This window comes from Phasianus colchicus, chromosome 2, assembly GCF_987193195.1.
Source record: "Phasianus colchicus chromosome 2, bPhaCol1.hap1.1, whole genome shotgun sequence".
Classification (NCBI taxonomy): domain Eukaryota; kingdom Metazoa; phylum Chordata; class Aves; order Galliformes; family Phasianidae; genus Phasianus; species Phasianus colchicus.
In genome coordinates, this window is record NC_143437.1 from 72,227,714 (window position 1) to 72,243,884 (window position 16,171).

Genomic DNA, 16,171 nt, shown 5'->3' on the forward strand with positions numbered 1-16,171 from the left:
AACACCAAGCTGGGAGGGAGTGTTGATCTGCCAGAGGGGAGAAGGGCACTGCAGAGGGACCTGGACAGACTGGATCGATGGGCCAAGGTTAATGGCATGAGTTTCAATAGGGCCAAGTGTCGGGTCCTGCATTTTGGTCACAACAACCCCAGGCAACCCTAGAGGCTTGGGGAGGTGTGGCTGGAAAGCTGCCTGATGGAAAGGGACCTTGGTGTACTGATGAACAGTCAGCTGAATATGAGCCAGCAGTGTGCCCAGGTGGCCAAGAAGGCCATTGGCATCCTGGCTTGTATCAGGAATGGTGTGGTGAGCAGGACTAGGGAAGTCATCTTGCCCCTGTACTTGGCATTGGTGAGGCCTCACCTCAAGTACTGTGTTCAGTTTGGGCCACCTCAGTACAAAAAGGACGTGGAGGTACTGGAGCAGGTCCAGAGAAGGGCACGAGGCTAGTGAAGGGCTTGGAAAATCAGCCCTATGAGGAGAGGCTGAGGGAGCTGGGGCTGTTTAGACTGGGGAAGAGGCGGCTGAGGGGAGACCTTATTGCTCTCTTCCAGTACCTGAAAGGTGCTTACAGTGAGAGCGGGGTAGGTCTCTTCTCACTGGTGACAGGTGAAGGTGACAAGACGAGAGGAAATGGCCACAAGTTGTGCCAAGGTAAGTTTAGGTTGGACATTAGGAAACACTTCTTTACAGAAATGGTGGTTAAACATAGGAATAGACTCCCCAGGGAGATGTTGAGTCACCGTCCCTGGATGTGTTTAAGAGCCATTTGGATGTGGTGCTCGGGGATATGATTTAGCAGAGGGTTGTTAGAGTTAGGGTACTATGGTTAGGCTGCGGTTGGACTTGATGATCCTTGAGGTCCCTTCCAACCTGAGTAATTCTATGATTCTATGATCATTCCACAACAATAATAAATGACAGCTAGATCCCACTTATTATCTGAATTTATTGAAAACTATTGTAAAAGTTTGTGCTAAACTAAGTTCATGGTAATTGAACAACAGAAAGCAGCAAAAATAAAAGTCACTGTTATAGCACACAAAGAAATCTGCAGCATCCCAAGATTCAAAAAACATCAGAAAGAAGAGGCAAGAATTATTCCCTTCCCAGCAAATGTACCAAAGCATGGAAGTCATGTGTGACAAGATATACTAGTTCCCAAATCCAGAAAGAATAAGCGTTTTAAGAAATCATTCTTTAACTATACTGACCTTACTTTTAGATTGTTCTAAAATAAAGCATCAGATATTTTTCAAGTTACTAAACTCTTTGTAGAGCAAGCAGATATTTGATGGAAGTAATTTAGATACTGTAAGATGTCACACTATGCACCTCTTTGTTGACCTCTTCTAAAAAGCTTACATGACAAGTCAAGGTTGATTACTTGCACAGACTATATCTCTGCAGAGCAAACAAAGCAGATAAATCATTACTCTGATCTTTCTGACCACAAATCTGTCTACGGGTATAACTTGTTCAGGTAAACTTGATAAATAAATACAGTGGAAAGAGTAAAATACAGTCTAGAACCTTACATGATGTGAACTACAGTCATCCCACAGATGTCTGTGCTAATTCAAAATCTTAAAATAAGACCAATTCAAAAATACTTTAACTCTGTCTCCCAATATACATTCTACACCTATAATGCTGTAAAGCAAAGGAAAATCAGCAATGATTGTGGAGTAGCAAAGTCGCAGGCTACAGTGAGGATAATCTCAAATGCAGCAGCTGTGGACACAGAAACAAAGGAAAAAATCTGCTTACTCCTGGAATGCCTCAGGTAGATAGGGATCTCCAGCAATATACCCTTGCCTCCACTGCCAACCCTTGATGAGGTCTGAGGCTTCCAGTCAGTCCAGTGCATTGCATACACCTGAGCTCCCCTGGGTTGGCCCTGCCTTTCCATCAGGTGCTCAGTCACTGTTTCAAGCCATGACTTAGTATTTTCACTACAATACCTTACGCCCTACCGTTTCTTCCTTCCTTATTCCTTACCTCCTTTCAGAAAATCTTGACACTGGGTCCAGCTTCCTTTTGATTTTCACATCAGTATAGCTCCAGTTACCTTACCTGGCACACACTACTCTTTCATGTTATCTGAGTAACAACATAAGGACAATCATCTCTATAGGATTTTTTACTGGTCTATTAATAACAGAGTAATCTGGCAGCAATTGTTTTCTAACTGTTTTTCATTGTTATGCTTTGTTTTGCTTACTTTATTTTTTTAGTTCATTAGCAGTCTGATCCTAAATGTTTGATTATGGCTTACACATCAATGACTACATCTAAAAACACTGTTAATTCTATAGCAATATTCCACCCCACTGATATCAGGATCAAAAAGTATTAAGAGAGTGCTAAAGGAAGAGCTACTGTTATCAGAGGCTATTTCACACAAATCTTTATGCTAACTTAATTTCATGACCTAAACTGGGCAACTTACCATCTTCTCATGTCCCTACCTCACCCGCACTACAATATTCAGCACCTTCCCTACTCTTTACTATTTTTCTAACTTCTTCACTGCAGTGGTCTCCTTGGTCCAATTTCTGACAAGGAGTATATGAGCAGCAAAGACATGAATAATTTTGTTATGGGGAGAATTAAATATACAGTATGACTATCGTTTCAGGTCTATTATCTTCCTTCTCATTATAATAACCACTTCCCATGCCTGCTTAACAACTGTTAGGCCAAGTGGTTTTGTGGCTCATATTTTTTTTTCTTAAATGACCACCTATCCCGTTACATTCCACATTGATTTTCTCAGAAAATTTCAACTTTCCCCAGTTCTGAAAACAAAACTGAAAAAAAAAAAAAAAAAATTGCAGTCCTTTACCAGCTACTTTAATTTCCTAATCATTTTATAATGCACAAATTAATACTGAGTGTCTTAACTTATATTTTAAGGCTTCCCTGAGGCTACACTCAAACAGGCTCTCCATGATACACAAAGCCTTCAAGTACATCCTGAGGCTCCTAGCACAGGATCCTGCATGCCTGTGGTACTCAGCAGCTCACTGTGCTACCAAGCACACTCAACAGATTTCAAAGTTCTGCTGGTGAAAGGCAAAGGCATACAGAAAGCACAGTGCTGACGTGTACTTCCATGCCCAACTGCTGCAGCAAACCCATCCATTTCAGAAATGAATAATGAAAGATTACAAAGAAAAGTAAACAGTTTAGCAGGAGTACTATTACCATTTTTTTAATAATACTTTTCACAGCTACACATTAAAGTTATGTTCTTGCAACCATCATGAGCTATCTCCTATGCAAGCCAATCACATAAAATGATTTTACTAGATTCAGGATTTTTGCCTCATAATGATAGACCTAATGTGGATATTACTATTAGCATTACGGGTATGAGACAAGCTGATAAAATAGTGCTGTTGTAATATAGCCTGCTCATTAAGTGAGAGGAAGCTGTGCCCTGGAACATGCATCAGTATTCTGTAGTGAATGTTTAATCATCTGAATACTTCACAATACCCATGATTGCTAACAGGGAAATGCTTAACATTTGGGAAAGTACAGAAAAAGAAAGCAAGTCCTCCGGTGAAAGATGCAATCAAACTGCTGTGTGCTGACACTAATCAATGGACCATCCTTGTTTTGAGGATAAATGGACAAAACATAAGGAGGACAAAGCACCTACCAAAGATTAATACCCGTATTACACAGAATTCAAGTCTCCTGAGATCCAATATAGTAGCACTTAAGCTCCACCAGATATTTTACTAATGCTTTCCTACTGAAATAAGGCTTGGAACAAAAGTTTACCAATCATCAGGAAGATAAATCTCACCTGTATGAGATAATGAGAACATAAACTGAGAAGCTCCAGCAGCTGCAAATGACTCCCAGCTGCTAACACATCCTGTATCACCCCTGGCTCCAAAAGGATCTGTAAAGAAGAAAACAGAGGGTTTGTTATATAGACAACACTACAGGTTTTTGATAATTCAGACATTTTAGTCTACATAAAGAACAGAAAGAGTAAAACAAAAGCACACAGAGAAATCTCTGCAGGACAGGAACTGAGGTTTCGGAGTTCAATTGAGTTACCCAAGGATTTGTAAGCAGATTTTCCTGTAAGAGTTCATAAACCATTCTACCCTCAAATCCTTTAAAATGAAATGCTTGTTATTTATATAAAAGGAGACTTTTCAAAATAACAGAACATATTTTAGTTGTATGCATGCATGCTATACCTGATTGTTTCCATATATACTGATAAATCAGACCAATAGAACTGCCTGAGAAATCTCCAGAATTAATATTATTTATTCATGTAAAAATATACAGACTGGAAACACCCCTCCCATTCTGCACGGTACACTACTTCATAATTTTCCTAGCCTCTCTCTTCATTTTACAGGACAAGGCTGTGAAAGCAGAGTGAGCATGCTGCTGGGAAAGTGCCAGAAAGGGCTTAGAAACCAAGACTGATTATCCTGTCACTTCCTCGGATGAAACTCCTACTCATTTCAATTAAAATCACGCAGAGGCAGCAGCCAGGATAATTGGACCTCAGCTCCTAGCCTGCTGTCTTGGGGTCAGCTTGTTAGAGCATCCCTCTCAGGACACAAAAAGTCTTTGAGAACACAGACACCGGTCAATCCCTTTTAATAGCATCCACATTACAAACCATCTAAACCAGTGAAATAAAGATAAGTGATGTTTCATCCAACAAAAATCAGAAAAGAATGAGAAATATTATTTCTTCAAAGATATCTCATTTATTCCATTTTATGCTTGTTTTATTTCCCCTGGTAACTTTGGTTTTACACCACATGAGGTCAGTCTCTCACTGCTCCAATGGGAAGTAAAGCTTTTTCAGATCCTTTTTCTTCTGCCCCTACAATTTAGTTTTGACACACAGTATCACTTAAGCATCTCAAAAGCAATGGAATATGGAGGATAGCATACAAAAGGTAAGATACTGATCTGCAATTTTTGCAGTTAAATTGCTTTTGAGGGAAATGAAGAACTATGTATGCATTTCTTCAAGCAAAATAACTCAAGTGACCTCCAACATAATGGATATTTTAGGAAAAAGAAAGAAAAGGATTGATGCTTATTTTTATCGAGAACTTTCTTAAATTCAGAACTGGTGGTGTACAACATGCTCTAAGTTTGTGCAAATCCCTATATATTTATACTAAGTTTTAGGTGAACATGCATGTAATTCCCATGCAGTAAAATGGTTTATTTATGTAGCCAAACAGATATGTAAAGATGTTGATGTAAATGAGAATCAAGTCCAGAAAAATGCAGGGTTTTGGCTGATGCTGATTAGGTAGCGATGCATAAGAGGTAGTTCAAGGGAAAGACAGAAAGGGTATCAGTTACAAAACAAAAATATCACCAACAGGTACAGTTAAAAAATAGTGCAGCACCACAAATTATTTTCAAGCAAGAACTCAAGGTCAGACTGACAAAAAAGCTGTTCAGATCTTGCAACATCTGTTATTCAGACAGCACTTACACTGAGCAACCTCTGTCATCTGAACTGACACTGTTTTGCTTATTAAATGCCAGCCACCAGCTTAGAAGTGTTAAGGATGCAGTATAGGAGAAACAGAACACTAAGCAGATTACTGTCTTGTAGACATAGACAAACTATAGTTAACTGCAATACCATGAATGTATTTTAAAGCTACATCAGTCCATTTACAAATAATACTTGTAGCTTTATGAGATGAGAAGCAGGATGAGAGGTAAGGAAGGTGAATCTTTACTTCTTAGAGGCAATCTGCACAAAATCAGCAACAAAGAAGTTAATTTCAAGGTGGCAGAACACATTTTTTTCAGTTTTCACACATTTCCTACATTGTACAAGATGTATTCCACTGAGATAAAGTGTTCAACATATTTTCCAAGAAAAAATGAGGAAAGCCTATTCAGCCTCTTCCCAAACTTCACCTTGAACAGAACTATCAGAATTTTTATTAAATACTCGTTTGAATATTGACAACTATACTAATTCACTATCAGCAAGCTAATGCTGGGGACACCCATAAGAAAAGAAAAACAGTAATTAAGAAGGAAAAAATATATTACAAGCTCTCCTTCTATTGAAACCAGAGCAATCCATAATTATTCCACACCTCAATTTTTATTAATAAAGTTACTAAGTTTCTTTTAATCTCCAGTATAGCTGCTTTTTGTATCCTATATATGCTGTTCAGCTGAGTCTCAACAGCAAATGAACATATATACCACCACAAGAATACAGTGACCAATTTTCCTCTCTTTATCTAACTCAAAGCAGCATCTCTGAGGTCTTCAGAGTGACACTAATTAAAAATCAACAAGAGGGAAACTAAGATCTACTTTGTATTCACAGTTTCAAAACTGATCACAAATTATTTCTGTGGAAAATAAAGAGAGATGCTTAGTCACTTTCCCTGTTCCATAATCACCCCAACAGTTATGAGGTATAATTATCAGGGCAAAAACTCGGGACAAATTTTGCTAACATCATCACTAAGACATGTGCCTTTGTATGACAGATGCCATCATAAGACTGGTTTCTATGCAATTTTATATTAATTAGATGTAATTCACATATTGCAAAGTTCTTTGGGCTCTCAACTTTTCTCTGGCCTGTGTTGCTACCCAAGAAAATGAGCTTAACCACCTTCTACCTGCACACTACAGGCAGATCTTGCAGATAGCCTTGGCAGCTTAATTTTTCAAGCCCCTGTTGTGACATATTGCTTGTATTCAAATTGATCTGATGCAAAAATATGGTGTTTCTTTGCAACAGAATGTTCACAGCATCCAGATTACACAATTCTTAGACCCGTGATTTTTAGAGATAAAATAAAAATCCACATGGAAATGCATCTGTTCATGCTTGCTTGATATACTGAGGAAAACTTCTCTTTAAATGTAAGAATTACAAGTTTTTGTAAATTAAACCAGATCTTCTGAAGCACACTTCTGAGGCAGAACATGTTGATTTTAATCAGGCTCACAGTCACAAAAACCATGCTCACATAGCCCTGAGCAACCCCCATTTTCATCTTCCTCTGGGAAGTAGTTCTCAACTTATAATTCATTCCTTCTTCCCCCATGACATTCCTCTTTTCTTCCCAACTCATCTTGCCTAGCCCAATACATCTTAGGGCTCCAGGCAGCTATGGAGAAGATTAATCAGGATCACACATCTTGCCTCCCTCTTCAGTGTTTTCTTTAGGACAATTCCTGGTAATACAAAGCGACTAGTGGGTATAATTTCTTGGGCTAAGAGCAGTATTAGAACCACTGTCTTTTTTCAAGGACAATGCTGGGACAAATAGTCATACCCCATTTCCATGCAGCTCAAACTAAGACCCTTCTTCTATTCTTTTAATACTTTTCTTTCTTTTTTTTTTTTTTTTAAATAACCAATCATTCAGCATAAGCCTACCAAAAAAAAATTGCATGGTTATAGCAAAGAGGGAAGCAAGAGGTAGAATGCAGTGACAAAGAAGCCCCTTTAAATTGTCCTTCCCAACAAATAAAACTTTGCCTAAGAAGGCAATCTCCTGGTTCACTGTCAAATCCTATGGAGTCTCAAGGGATATTTATATAATAAATAACCAGATCATTTAATCTATTCCCCATATACTGCTGGCCATTACGCTATAACGGTAAGGAAATACATAATGTCATATCAGAAAGTAGTAAACCATATAGAATTTACCACATAAAATGGAAAAAAAAGTCCTAAAATTCCTGACAGCCTAATGCAAGAGAAAATTCCTTCTCGACTCCACTTGCAGTGATCAGCATTTCAAACAAGACAGGCATCTAACAAAAGCACCACTTGTTTCTCCCCTCTGGAGACTATTCTGTGCGCTTCAGAGCAATCAAAAAAGTAACTTTTCTTTTAAAGCACTTCAGAGTGCATTTCACTCACAACCAGTTAGCACTTCTGCCTGTCTCAGAGCTCACTGGTGCTTCACTTCAATTCTGTATTTCCCACATGTTGAGAAGGGCTGCTTCAAAATAATGTGAGCAGGGCAAGAATGCTCCAGTGCCCTGCAGGCAACTGCCCAAAGCATGGGCACATAATGTTTGATAACACTTATTGCAAAACCCAGATGTCTCATTAGTCAATGCCAGAAGGAATCATGACCAGCATTTCTCTGATACTTACCAGAGAATCTGTCCAGAAAACTCAAAGAAAGTCTATGTTAAATGCACAGCATATAAACTAAGACTCCAAGCAAAATTCACTTTTTCTTTGGTAGAATGTCTCAGTACTTTAATTACTTTCAGCTCTAGAAAAGCTGCCTTATCCATAACTTGGTAACTTATCCAGAACAAACAACATGAAACATTAAACTTTATCTAAAAAAAAAAAAAAAAAAAAAAAAAGTTGAGTAAATTAGTTCCATTTTATTCTAAGCCTTCTAGACCATCTCTACTCGATCAGCGAACCTGCGACCTAGTAGTTGTAACATAGTGCTACCTCATGGCAGCCTACAACTCCTGGTGAGAGTAGCAGGGGAGCAGCCCTGACCTTTGCTCTCTGGTGACTGTGACAGGACCAGAGAGAACAGCATGAAGCTACATCCGGGGATGGGCAGGGTGGGAGGTAGGGAAAGGTTCTTCACCAGAGAGCGGTGGGCATGGAATAGGCTCATTGGGGCAGTGGTCATGGCTCCAAGCTGCTGGAGTTCAAAGAGATTTTGGACAATGCGCTTAGACATAGGGTTTAATTTTGGGTGGTGCTTTGTAGAGCAAGGAGTTGGACTTGATGATCCTTGTTGGTTCCTTCCAACCTGGGATATTTTATGATTCTAGGCACTGAAACAATATTATCTTCCTATTAGCTCAAATTTATACTTTTAAACTTTGAAACCACATTGAAAATGATGTTAAAATAAATATTTTCAATAAGATATACTCCTCCAATATGAATAGATATATTTTTCCAAGACCATCGCATGTTGCCCCTGGTAGAAAAGAACAAAGATATTTGAAGTCATCAGGCAGTTTAATTAAAATCTGTTTTTTTGTCAGAAGGCAACCAGTTGAACTGCCAGACACAGGAACTGGGAGGTCACTTACACAAGAAAATCAACCACCACGATACAGCTTTGCAATACACCTCACCCACAAATGAACTAAATGGGTTTAACAGAGTAAGAGGTACTAAGAAAGCTGCTTCCCCTCAATCTTAACTGAAAATGGCAAATGAAATACTGGTTAATCATTAGAAAAACTGTCACTATCAAAAGAGGGAGATTTTGATGAGAGATGAAAGCCAAGATTCCATAAAGGCATCAAAGTAATTATCAGGAGAGACAGCTGAGCTTACAAATGTTTATTTGAGCTATTTATTTACTACTGAGACCTCTGCCATATCTTCTTAACAGGAGAACTTTAACAAGAAAAAAAAAGCCAAACCAAAACAACAACAAGAAAATAAGTTCACAAAGGAGTTGTAAGGTAATACTTCAGGTAACTGTAATTTTGTGTGTCTGAATTTGAAAAAAAAAAACAAAAACATTACCAGATGTTACTCCTATTGATTCATGAAACCTGTTTGATAAAGCAATATTTCTGTTACAAGACTACAGTGTGTTTGCTTTTATAGTGCATACAAGTTAAAGTTGGTAAATAAAATCAGTAAATAAACAGAATTTATGAGTTAAGAGTAATATCGAGAGCAACCGAAGATATTAATATACTGATATCACCTTTAATAAAGACTGCTTCTGTGTTAATACTTTGTGAGTAAAAAAATAAAAAATTCTATATTTCTTTTTACAAAAGTAACAAAAAAAGTGATGTGAAAAAAACTAGCTAAGAAAAGAAAAATTTAAAATTTATTTTTGTATGTAGTTTTCAAGAACTGCAAGTATTTCAACATTCTTTCTGTAGAAAGGATGTAAAGCTGCACTAGGGCTATCTAAGATGATACATAGCATGAGTTACTCCAAAATTTGTTTTTGGAGAAAGAGCTGAACATAAACCAGCCCTTATACCAGGGCTATCCCTCTGATTCCTTCCTTTTTCCTTTGGTGATTTAGAATAATTTTGTAACTTTTTATTAATACAGAAAAAAAATACTATGGTTTAGAAAAAGAAAATAGAAAGTTGCCAGTTAGAAAAAAAGGAATTGGCCAGGAGGAGAACCATATATAACAACTCATTAAGATGTTGCTTTCCCAGGAGGCCTTTGGAAGGTTATTTGCACCAAAGGATAAAATTATTTTTGAAGAAAGACATTAAAGTCAGTGATCATTTGATTTTGTTATGAGCTTTGATGTCTCAACCAAAATTCTACCTAAATGCAAAATATTATTTATTACCATGGATTAAAGACATATAATAGAGTTTAATTACAAAGAGAGATCAAAGTCTGCGAAGCATTCCAGTATATATAGGACTCCAACTGTGCATTTGTATTTTTGTTGAATTTGGATCACAATCATCTACTGCAAATTAATGCCAGTGTTCTTGCACTATTCTTCTTTCTAGAGACAACAGCAGAGTGCCTGTCAGATGATTCAAATGACAGTATCATGTAAATAAAACATCAACAAAAATGAAGCAGTTTGCAGGATCTAAATTTGAGGAGGAATTCAAGAGCCTCATCTGAAATGAGGAGCCTCAAAATTTCAGTTTAAGCTGCTTACTCAGTCCTACTAGACTTGCACTTGCTAAGATTCTGTCTTTAGCACTGAAACTTTTCAGATGGCCAAAGGTTTTCTTCTGACTAGAAGCATGTTTTCTTGTAATGTTGAGAGATTTGCCATCCACCTAAGCCAGCTTGCTCATGGTTTAATTGGATTCCTTTTCTCCAAATGAGATTATGGTTACAAAGAAGAAAAGCTCAAAAACAACAACAAAAAGAGCAGACAACAGTACTTGTGACTCTATAACCTACACTCTTACTCATTACCCAGTGGTTGAAACAGAAGGAATTGTGAACTCCAAGCCCTGCTCCTAGAGCCATTTCCTAATATTAATATCTAAAACATTACTTACTGTCGTTTATATTTCGTCCACCTCCCTTTCCAGTGCACATCTGATACTTGCAGAATGCCCTGCGAGAACAAAGGGTGAATAATCTAATCACTGGGATCACTATCACCTTCAAGTGAAAAAGAGAATGATCCTAGTATCCTTTTATGAAGAAAGGACATGGCTAACTACAGAAGGGAAATAATCCTTTCACTGTACTGTGAGTACATGGAGTACATGGTAAAATGCCTAGTCCACCAGACATACTTTTCTTCAAACTTCAGTATTTCTTCATTTTCAGCCTCACCTGAAAAGACTGGAGGATGGTTATACTGTTACCAACTGTCCAAAAGCTTTCTTCTTGAAGACTGGAAATTGCAGATTCAACTGCTAAGTAAAAGAGAGATGTGAGTTTCATTCCTTCATGATGATGTTATGGCCATGACAGCAAGGGCACAAAAAAAAAATGACTGGGACCTCATATTAGAAAAGACAGCTATGTTGGTGATGCATAATTCCAAAAGAAAAATAATGCCTGAAGTCCTGACAGAATCTGAAATCTAACCACTGTAGGTATTAGATTCAGGCACAGTAGATTTGCAAGAGAAAACAACGCAGATAGGTTTGAGATTCCTAACTCTCTTGATGCAGAAAACATGAAAAGTTATCATTAAATTCATTACAGGAGTAAGAAACCATTAGCTGCACTTTTTACCTTCATCTTTTGCATTCACATATAGCACTTAGGAAAAAGCCTGTCAAAGGGAAAATATCCCACCAAATAAATCTACTGTATTTTTGCTGCTGAGCAGCTGAGTAAGAGGAAAGGTCACTTTTGCCCAAGATTTCATTATTAGAGGATTACTGACAGTCTACATGCAAAGAGCACCCTGCTGACATTATGTTCTGTATTTCACCTTAACTTTACTGTTGAGGAAACAAAACCAAATTCTGCTGCTACTCCTCTTGTAACTTTTTATTCATTTCTATACCAACATTTATTTCTTTGTTGTTATATGATATGGAACCATAATAATGGATTAATTCCATTGGAATTCTTAAATTCTTTAACTTCCATCTTATCACAATCTTTCCTGCTACTGAAAAATCAACTTTCTTTTAAAAGAAAAGATTTACAGCAGTTACTATAGTAAGGCACTGTCTGCCTCAGCAGACAGGGCGATAACATCAGTACTATAAGTCTGGTAGCATTTCAAATTTAAAAATAATAACATAGGAATATTAGAGTTGCATTTCTGATTGCAATATCATGCTAAAAATTAAATTTGTTAATTTTGATCATTTTAAACAACCATAGGCATCAAATATTACCATCATGCAATATTGAATATTTCCAGCAGATGTCTCCAATGCACTATTTTACACAGAAAGTTACATTAAAGTTAAATTCATATTGAATATAAGTTTAGCAAAATATTTTTAAAAATAAGTAGAGAAAAGCTGAAATTAAATATTTATCTGTTGAGACATGGATCAGTTATTACTGTCACTAGACTGCTGTCAGTTGCACAGAGGTTTTTTTGCATCACCACAGAGACTGAAGGTTTTCAAATTGAAAGCTTTTTTTTTTTTTTTTTTGACAGGCAAATCTGATCATATCTTGATATGTCAGAGCAATATCAAACTGTAACTGCAGGAATGAATTTTGGGTTACTAAGAAATACTGTTTTGTTTTGAAACAAAAACAGAAACAGAAACAGTTCACACGCTCAAACTAAAAAAGTCTGGTTTCACAACTTTGGTATAAGTATGCAATAATCCAACTATTTATTGATAATCTTTGTGGATCATTCCCACTCAGTACCTTGAAACATAAATGTTCACCAAGATTCTGTCAGTCTGAGAAAGTACATAAGCGATGCTTAATATTTATAAACCAAGCACAAGAAGACAATTTCAAGGATATAAGGGAAAAAATTCAATATTACATTTTCACTGATCTGCATTATCACTGTGTTGTACTTCAAAAATATCTTTCTAAGAGAACTCCTTAAGAATTCTTGTAATTTCTCTGTGCTTCAAAGTAGCAAATCTAATAGAACTGATGAGTGTAAAATGTTGCCCTATAAACTCTTACGAATATGAGCTACTGTATATACAGACAAATCTATATTTAACTCAAGATGCCCACTAATTTATTGAAAGCAGATTATATTTTAAAATGAAAGACTCAGAAATCTCTATAGGCTTGAAGATAGGAAGCATTTTAAGTACTAGGGAGCTGCGGATACTTTCTCAGAAGTGAGGTGGGCTAGCCTATTGTCTTATAATAAACAAACTCATCTAATCATAGTCATGTATTTTACATAGGTTTACTAGACTTTGAATTTTTATGAAAGTTAGAGGACTGTTCTTCCGTTCACAGCAGACAGAAAAGATCAGGACATTATAGCACGTTTTCAAAATTGGTTTTGATCTTTTGGATTTATTAAGCAACAGGAGTTCTACTTTCACTATATTAAACCTATATCTAAATAACTTTAAGGATGATGCAGATTCTCCACAATACAGGACACAATCTTATCTGTCGCAGCTTTCAACTGAAATAACAAAAACTGTACATATAACAAGCCGTACACTGGTAACTTCAGCCAATTCAGTAACATAGCATGGTATCTCTCTCTATTTTAATTTTTTTTTTTTTAAATACAAAGAAAAAACTTATTCAAAGTTTTGTTTTCCATAACAGGAAACACAGAAATTTTAAGAGTTAGTCTCTAAGGCTAATGGCAAACTATTACCTGTATTCTGGTAATAAACTATAAATTCCTTACCTCTATTTAATTTGCCTTGAAAAATTCATGACTACATACTCACACCACAGTACAACACAGAAATGGATTTAAGCTTCTTTTCAAAATTAATTCATAAATTAAATTGTTTTTGCAATTATTCCAGAAATACTTCAGTTTTCTAGAATGTTTAAGTACAAAGCAAAAATATCCCCAATGGTATAAGAAGCTCTTAGTTCACTGAACTGAACTGAGATGAAATTGTAGAGAAACACTGACCAGGAATGCAAAGAATAGACATGGCAGGACATATAAATGTATTGGGTGCTTTTATTGTGGGTTTTTGCTGTTGTTGTTTGGTTTGTTTAAATGTTTGTTTTCTTTTGGGGGTTATTTTTGGTGGGTGGAAGAGGAGTCAAGTAGGAATAGAAATAGGAGCATCACTTCACATTCTCCAGTTCTCCAAAGTTTCATTTACTCTTATACACTACTAACATAATATGATATACAATCTACTCTCATAAAAATTGCAACAAAGAAAGGTGCACAGTACTATACGCATTTAGAAAGATAACTGGATTACATCTTCCCAGAAAGTAAAAGACTGCATTTCCCCTCAACTATATAATTAGTCAAGCACAGCAAAGGTTCATAAATATTTATTATTAGAAAAATGCCTACTGTATTTTTTCTCTCTCATTTAGCACATGAGTCAACTCACATTCAATTTTTATGAACAATCAGACCACCATAAAAAGGGCATATAAGCCAAAAAAGGTTAACTGCTTGGATACAATGCAATGGATACAATACAATAAACATGTTTTTATTGGAAAACTCCTCTATGAGTGGGGGGTGGGGAAGAACAACAACAAATATACTGCTCACATAAACAATATATCCAAAGTAAGATCTGTTAAGTCAAAAAACCTTGCACTGGGCAATGCACAAGAACAGTACTTCTCTATGGGCAGTCTTCTGTTTTTATTGCAAATTGCTTCGATTTCTCTCAATCTAAAGAGCTGTACAGTACCTGTCCAGTATATGCAAAGTCCAGGGCTTGTTTTAAACCTAGGCTTGTGACGCCATGCAAATTCACCTCATCAGCTTCACTTTCAACCATGCAGAGACTGAACATTGCCTAGGAAAAGAAAAGAAATATTAACAATTAAAATAACCCCAGTAAATTCCCAGGAAGAACAGGATTCATTTTTCCATCTTCACTAACCTTTGATTTTCCTTGGATAAGAATTCTAAACAGCATCAGAGTTGTGAGTTAGTTAGATGTACATCATACTTCCAATACTACCACCTAGCAATCAATGGTGTTATCAATAAATACAAAATAATTATTCTGAAAAAAAATTGAAACAACTTTGGCCCATGAGTATACAATCCCTAAGTAATTTAAGTAAAATCAACGGGAACAGTCACACAATAAGGTATTGTTCAATAAAAGTGAGAAAGAACTGGCCTCAGGGGAAAGAAAAAAGTACAAACATCACTAGCACTAATACTTATAACTATGAATAGTATCACTGTATATAAATATAGGTAGGATAATAAACCATATACAATTACATGTATGAGAAAAAGAGACAATTATGATAGTTAACACAGTGTCTCTTTTTTAAATGAATACCCTCCAAATAGCATCTCAATCTATAAAGAGAACAGTGTCAAAATCAAGTTATTAAAAGAAGAGCAAGGATACAGGTACAGTCACCTAAACCTACAACTGCCCTTTACTTACTATTGTCCCAGCTTCTCAGACTGTATCAATCCTTCATAAAACCTACACTGAAGACTAGCAAGGCTATACTAGACTTCTCTACAGGTAAAACTGAGGAAAGCAGCTGTTCCTTTCATCAAGTCTCTCTTTGAAGATCATCAGTCTTCAGCAGCTCCCTGGACTGAAACAACCTTTCTCATTATCTGGATCACCAATAGAAACCTTTTTCTTCCCAAGCCTGCCTTTGCCCTGCACTCTTCCCTCCCAACACACACTCTTGCAGGGTCCTTATAATTCCTTTTCCCTCCTTGTCATTCCAATTCTCCAGTCAAATACTCTTCCTGAAATGCAACCTTTATCTCCGTCACTTCCCTACACTCTTAACAAAATATACCATTCTCAGCCTTTAGACAGTAAAGTGTGAACAAATAATGAAACTGTTTGACCATCTGTCAGAGCTTAAACTTGGTCCCAGTGGATTTTGTGCAGAAATGTTAATGCTTCTATCTATAGGTTGGCCATGACCCTTTGGCTCCCACACGTAAGATTTTTATAAACATTAATAAGATCCCCTCTTAGTCTTCTTTTCTCAAGGCTGCACAGACCCAGTTTGCTCAGCCTTTCCTCGTAGGGGAGCTGCTCCAGGCCTTTATCTTTTGTGGCCCTCTGCTGGACACTCTCCAGGAGATCCCTGTCTTTTTCG

General features: G+C 36.7%; 1 protein-coding gene across 5 annotated transcripts in view; it reads right to left on the bottom strand.

Moving 5' to 3' along the window:
* Window positions 1-16,171, bottom strand: part of KLHL32 (kelch like family member 32) — a 124,820-nt gene that overhangs the window by 62,871 nt on the left and 45,778 nt on the right. For all 5 annotated transcript variants that reach the window (XM_090135983.1, XM_031610958.2, XM_090135981.1 and 2 more), the window contains 2 exons: window positions 14,770-14,877; window positions 3,821-3,919 (listed from right to left, as the gene is read on the bottom strand). In XM_090135983.1, coding sequence (XP_089992109.1) covers window positions 3,821-3,919; window positions 14,770-14,877 — 207 coding nt within the window. The remainder of the gene's footprint in view (window positions 1-3,820; window positions 3,920-14,769; window positions 14,878-16,171) is intronic.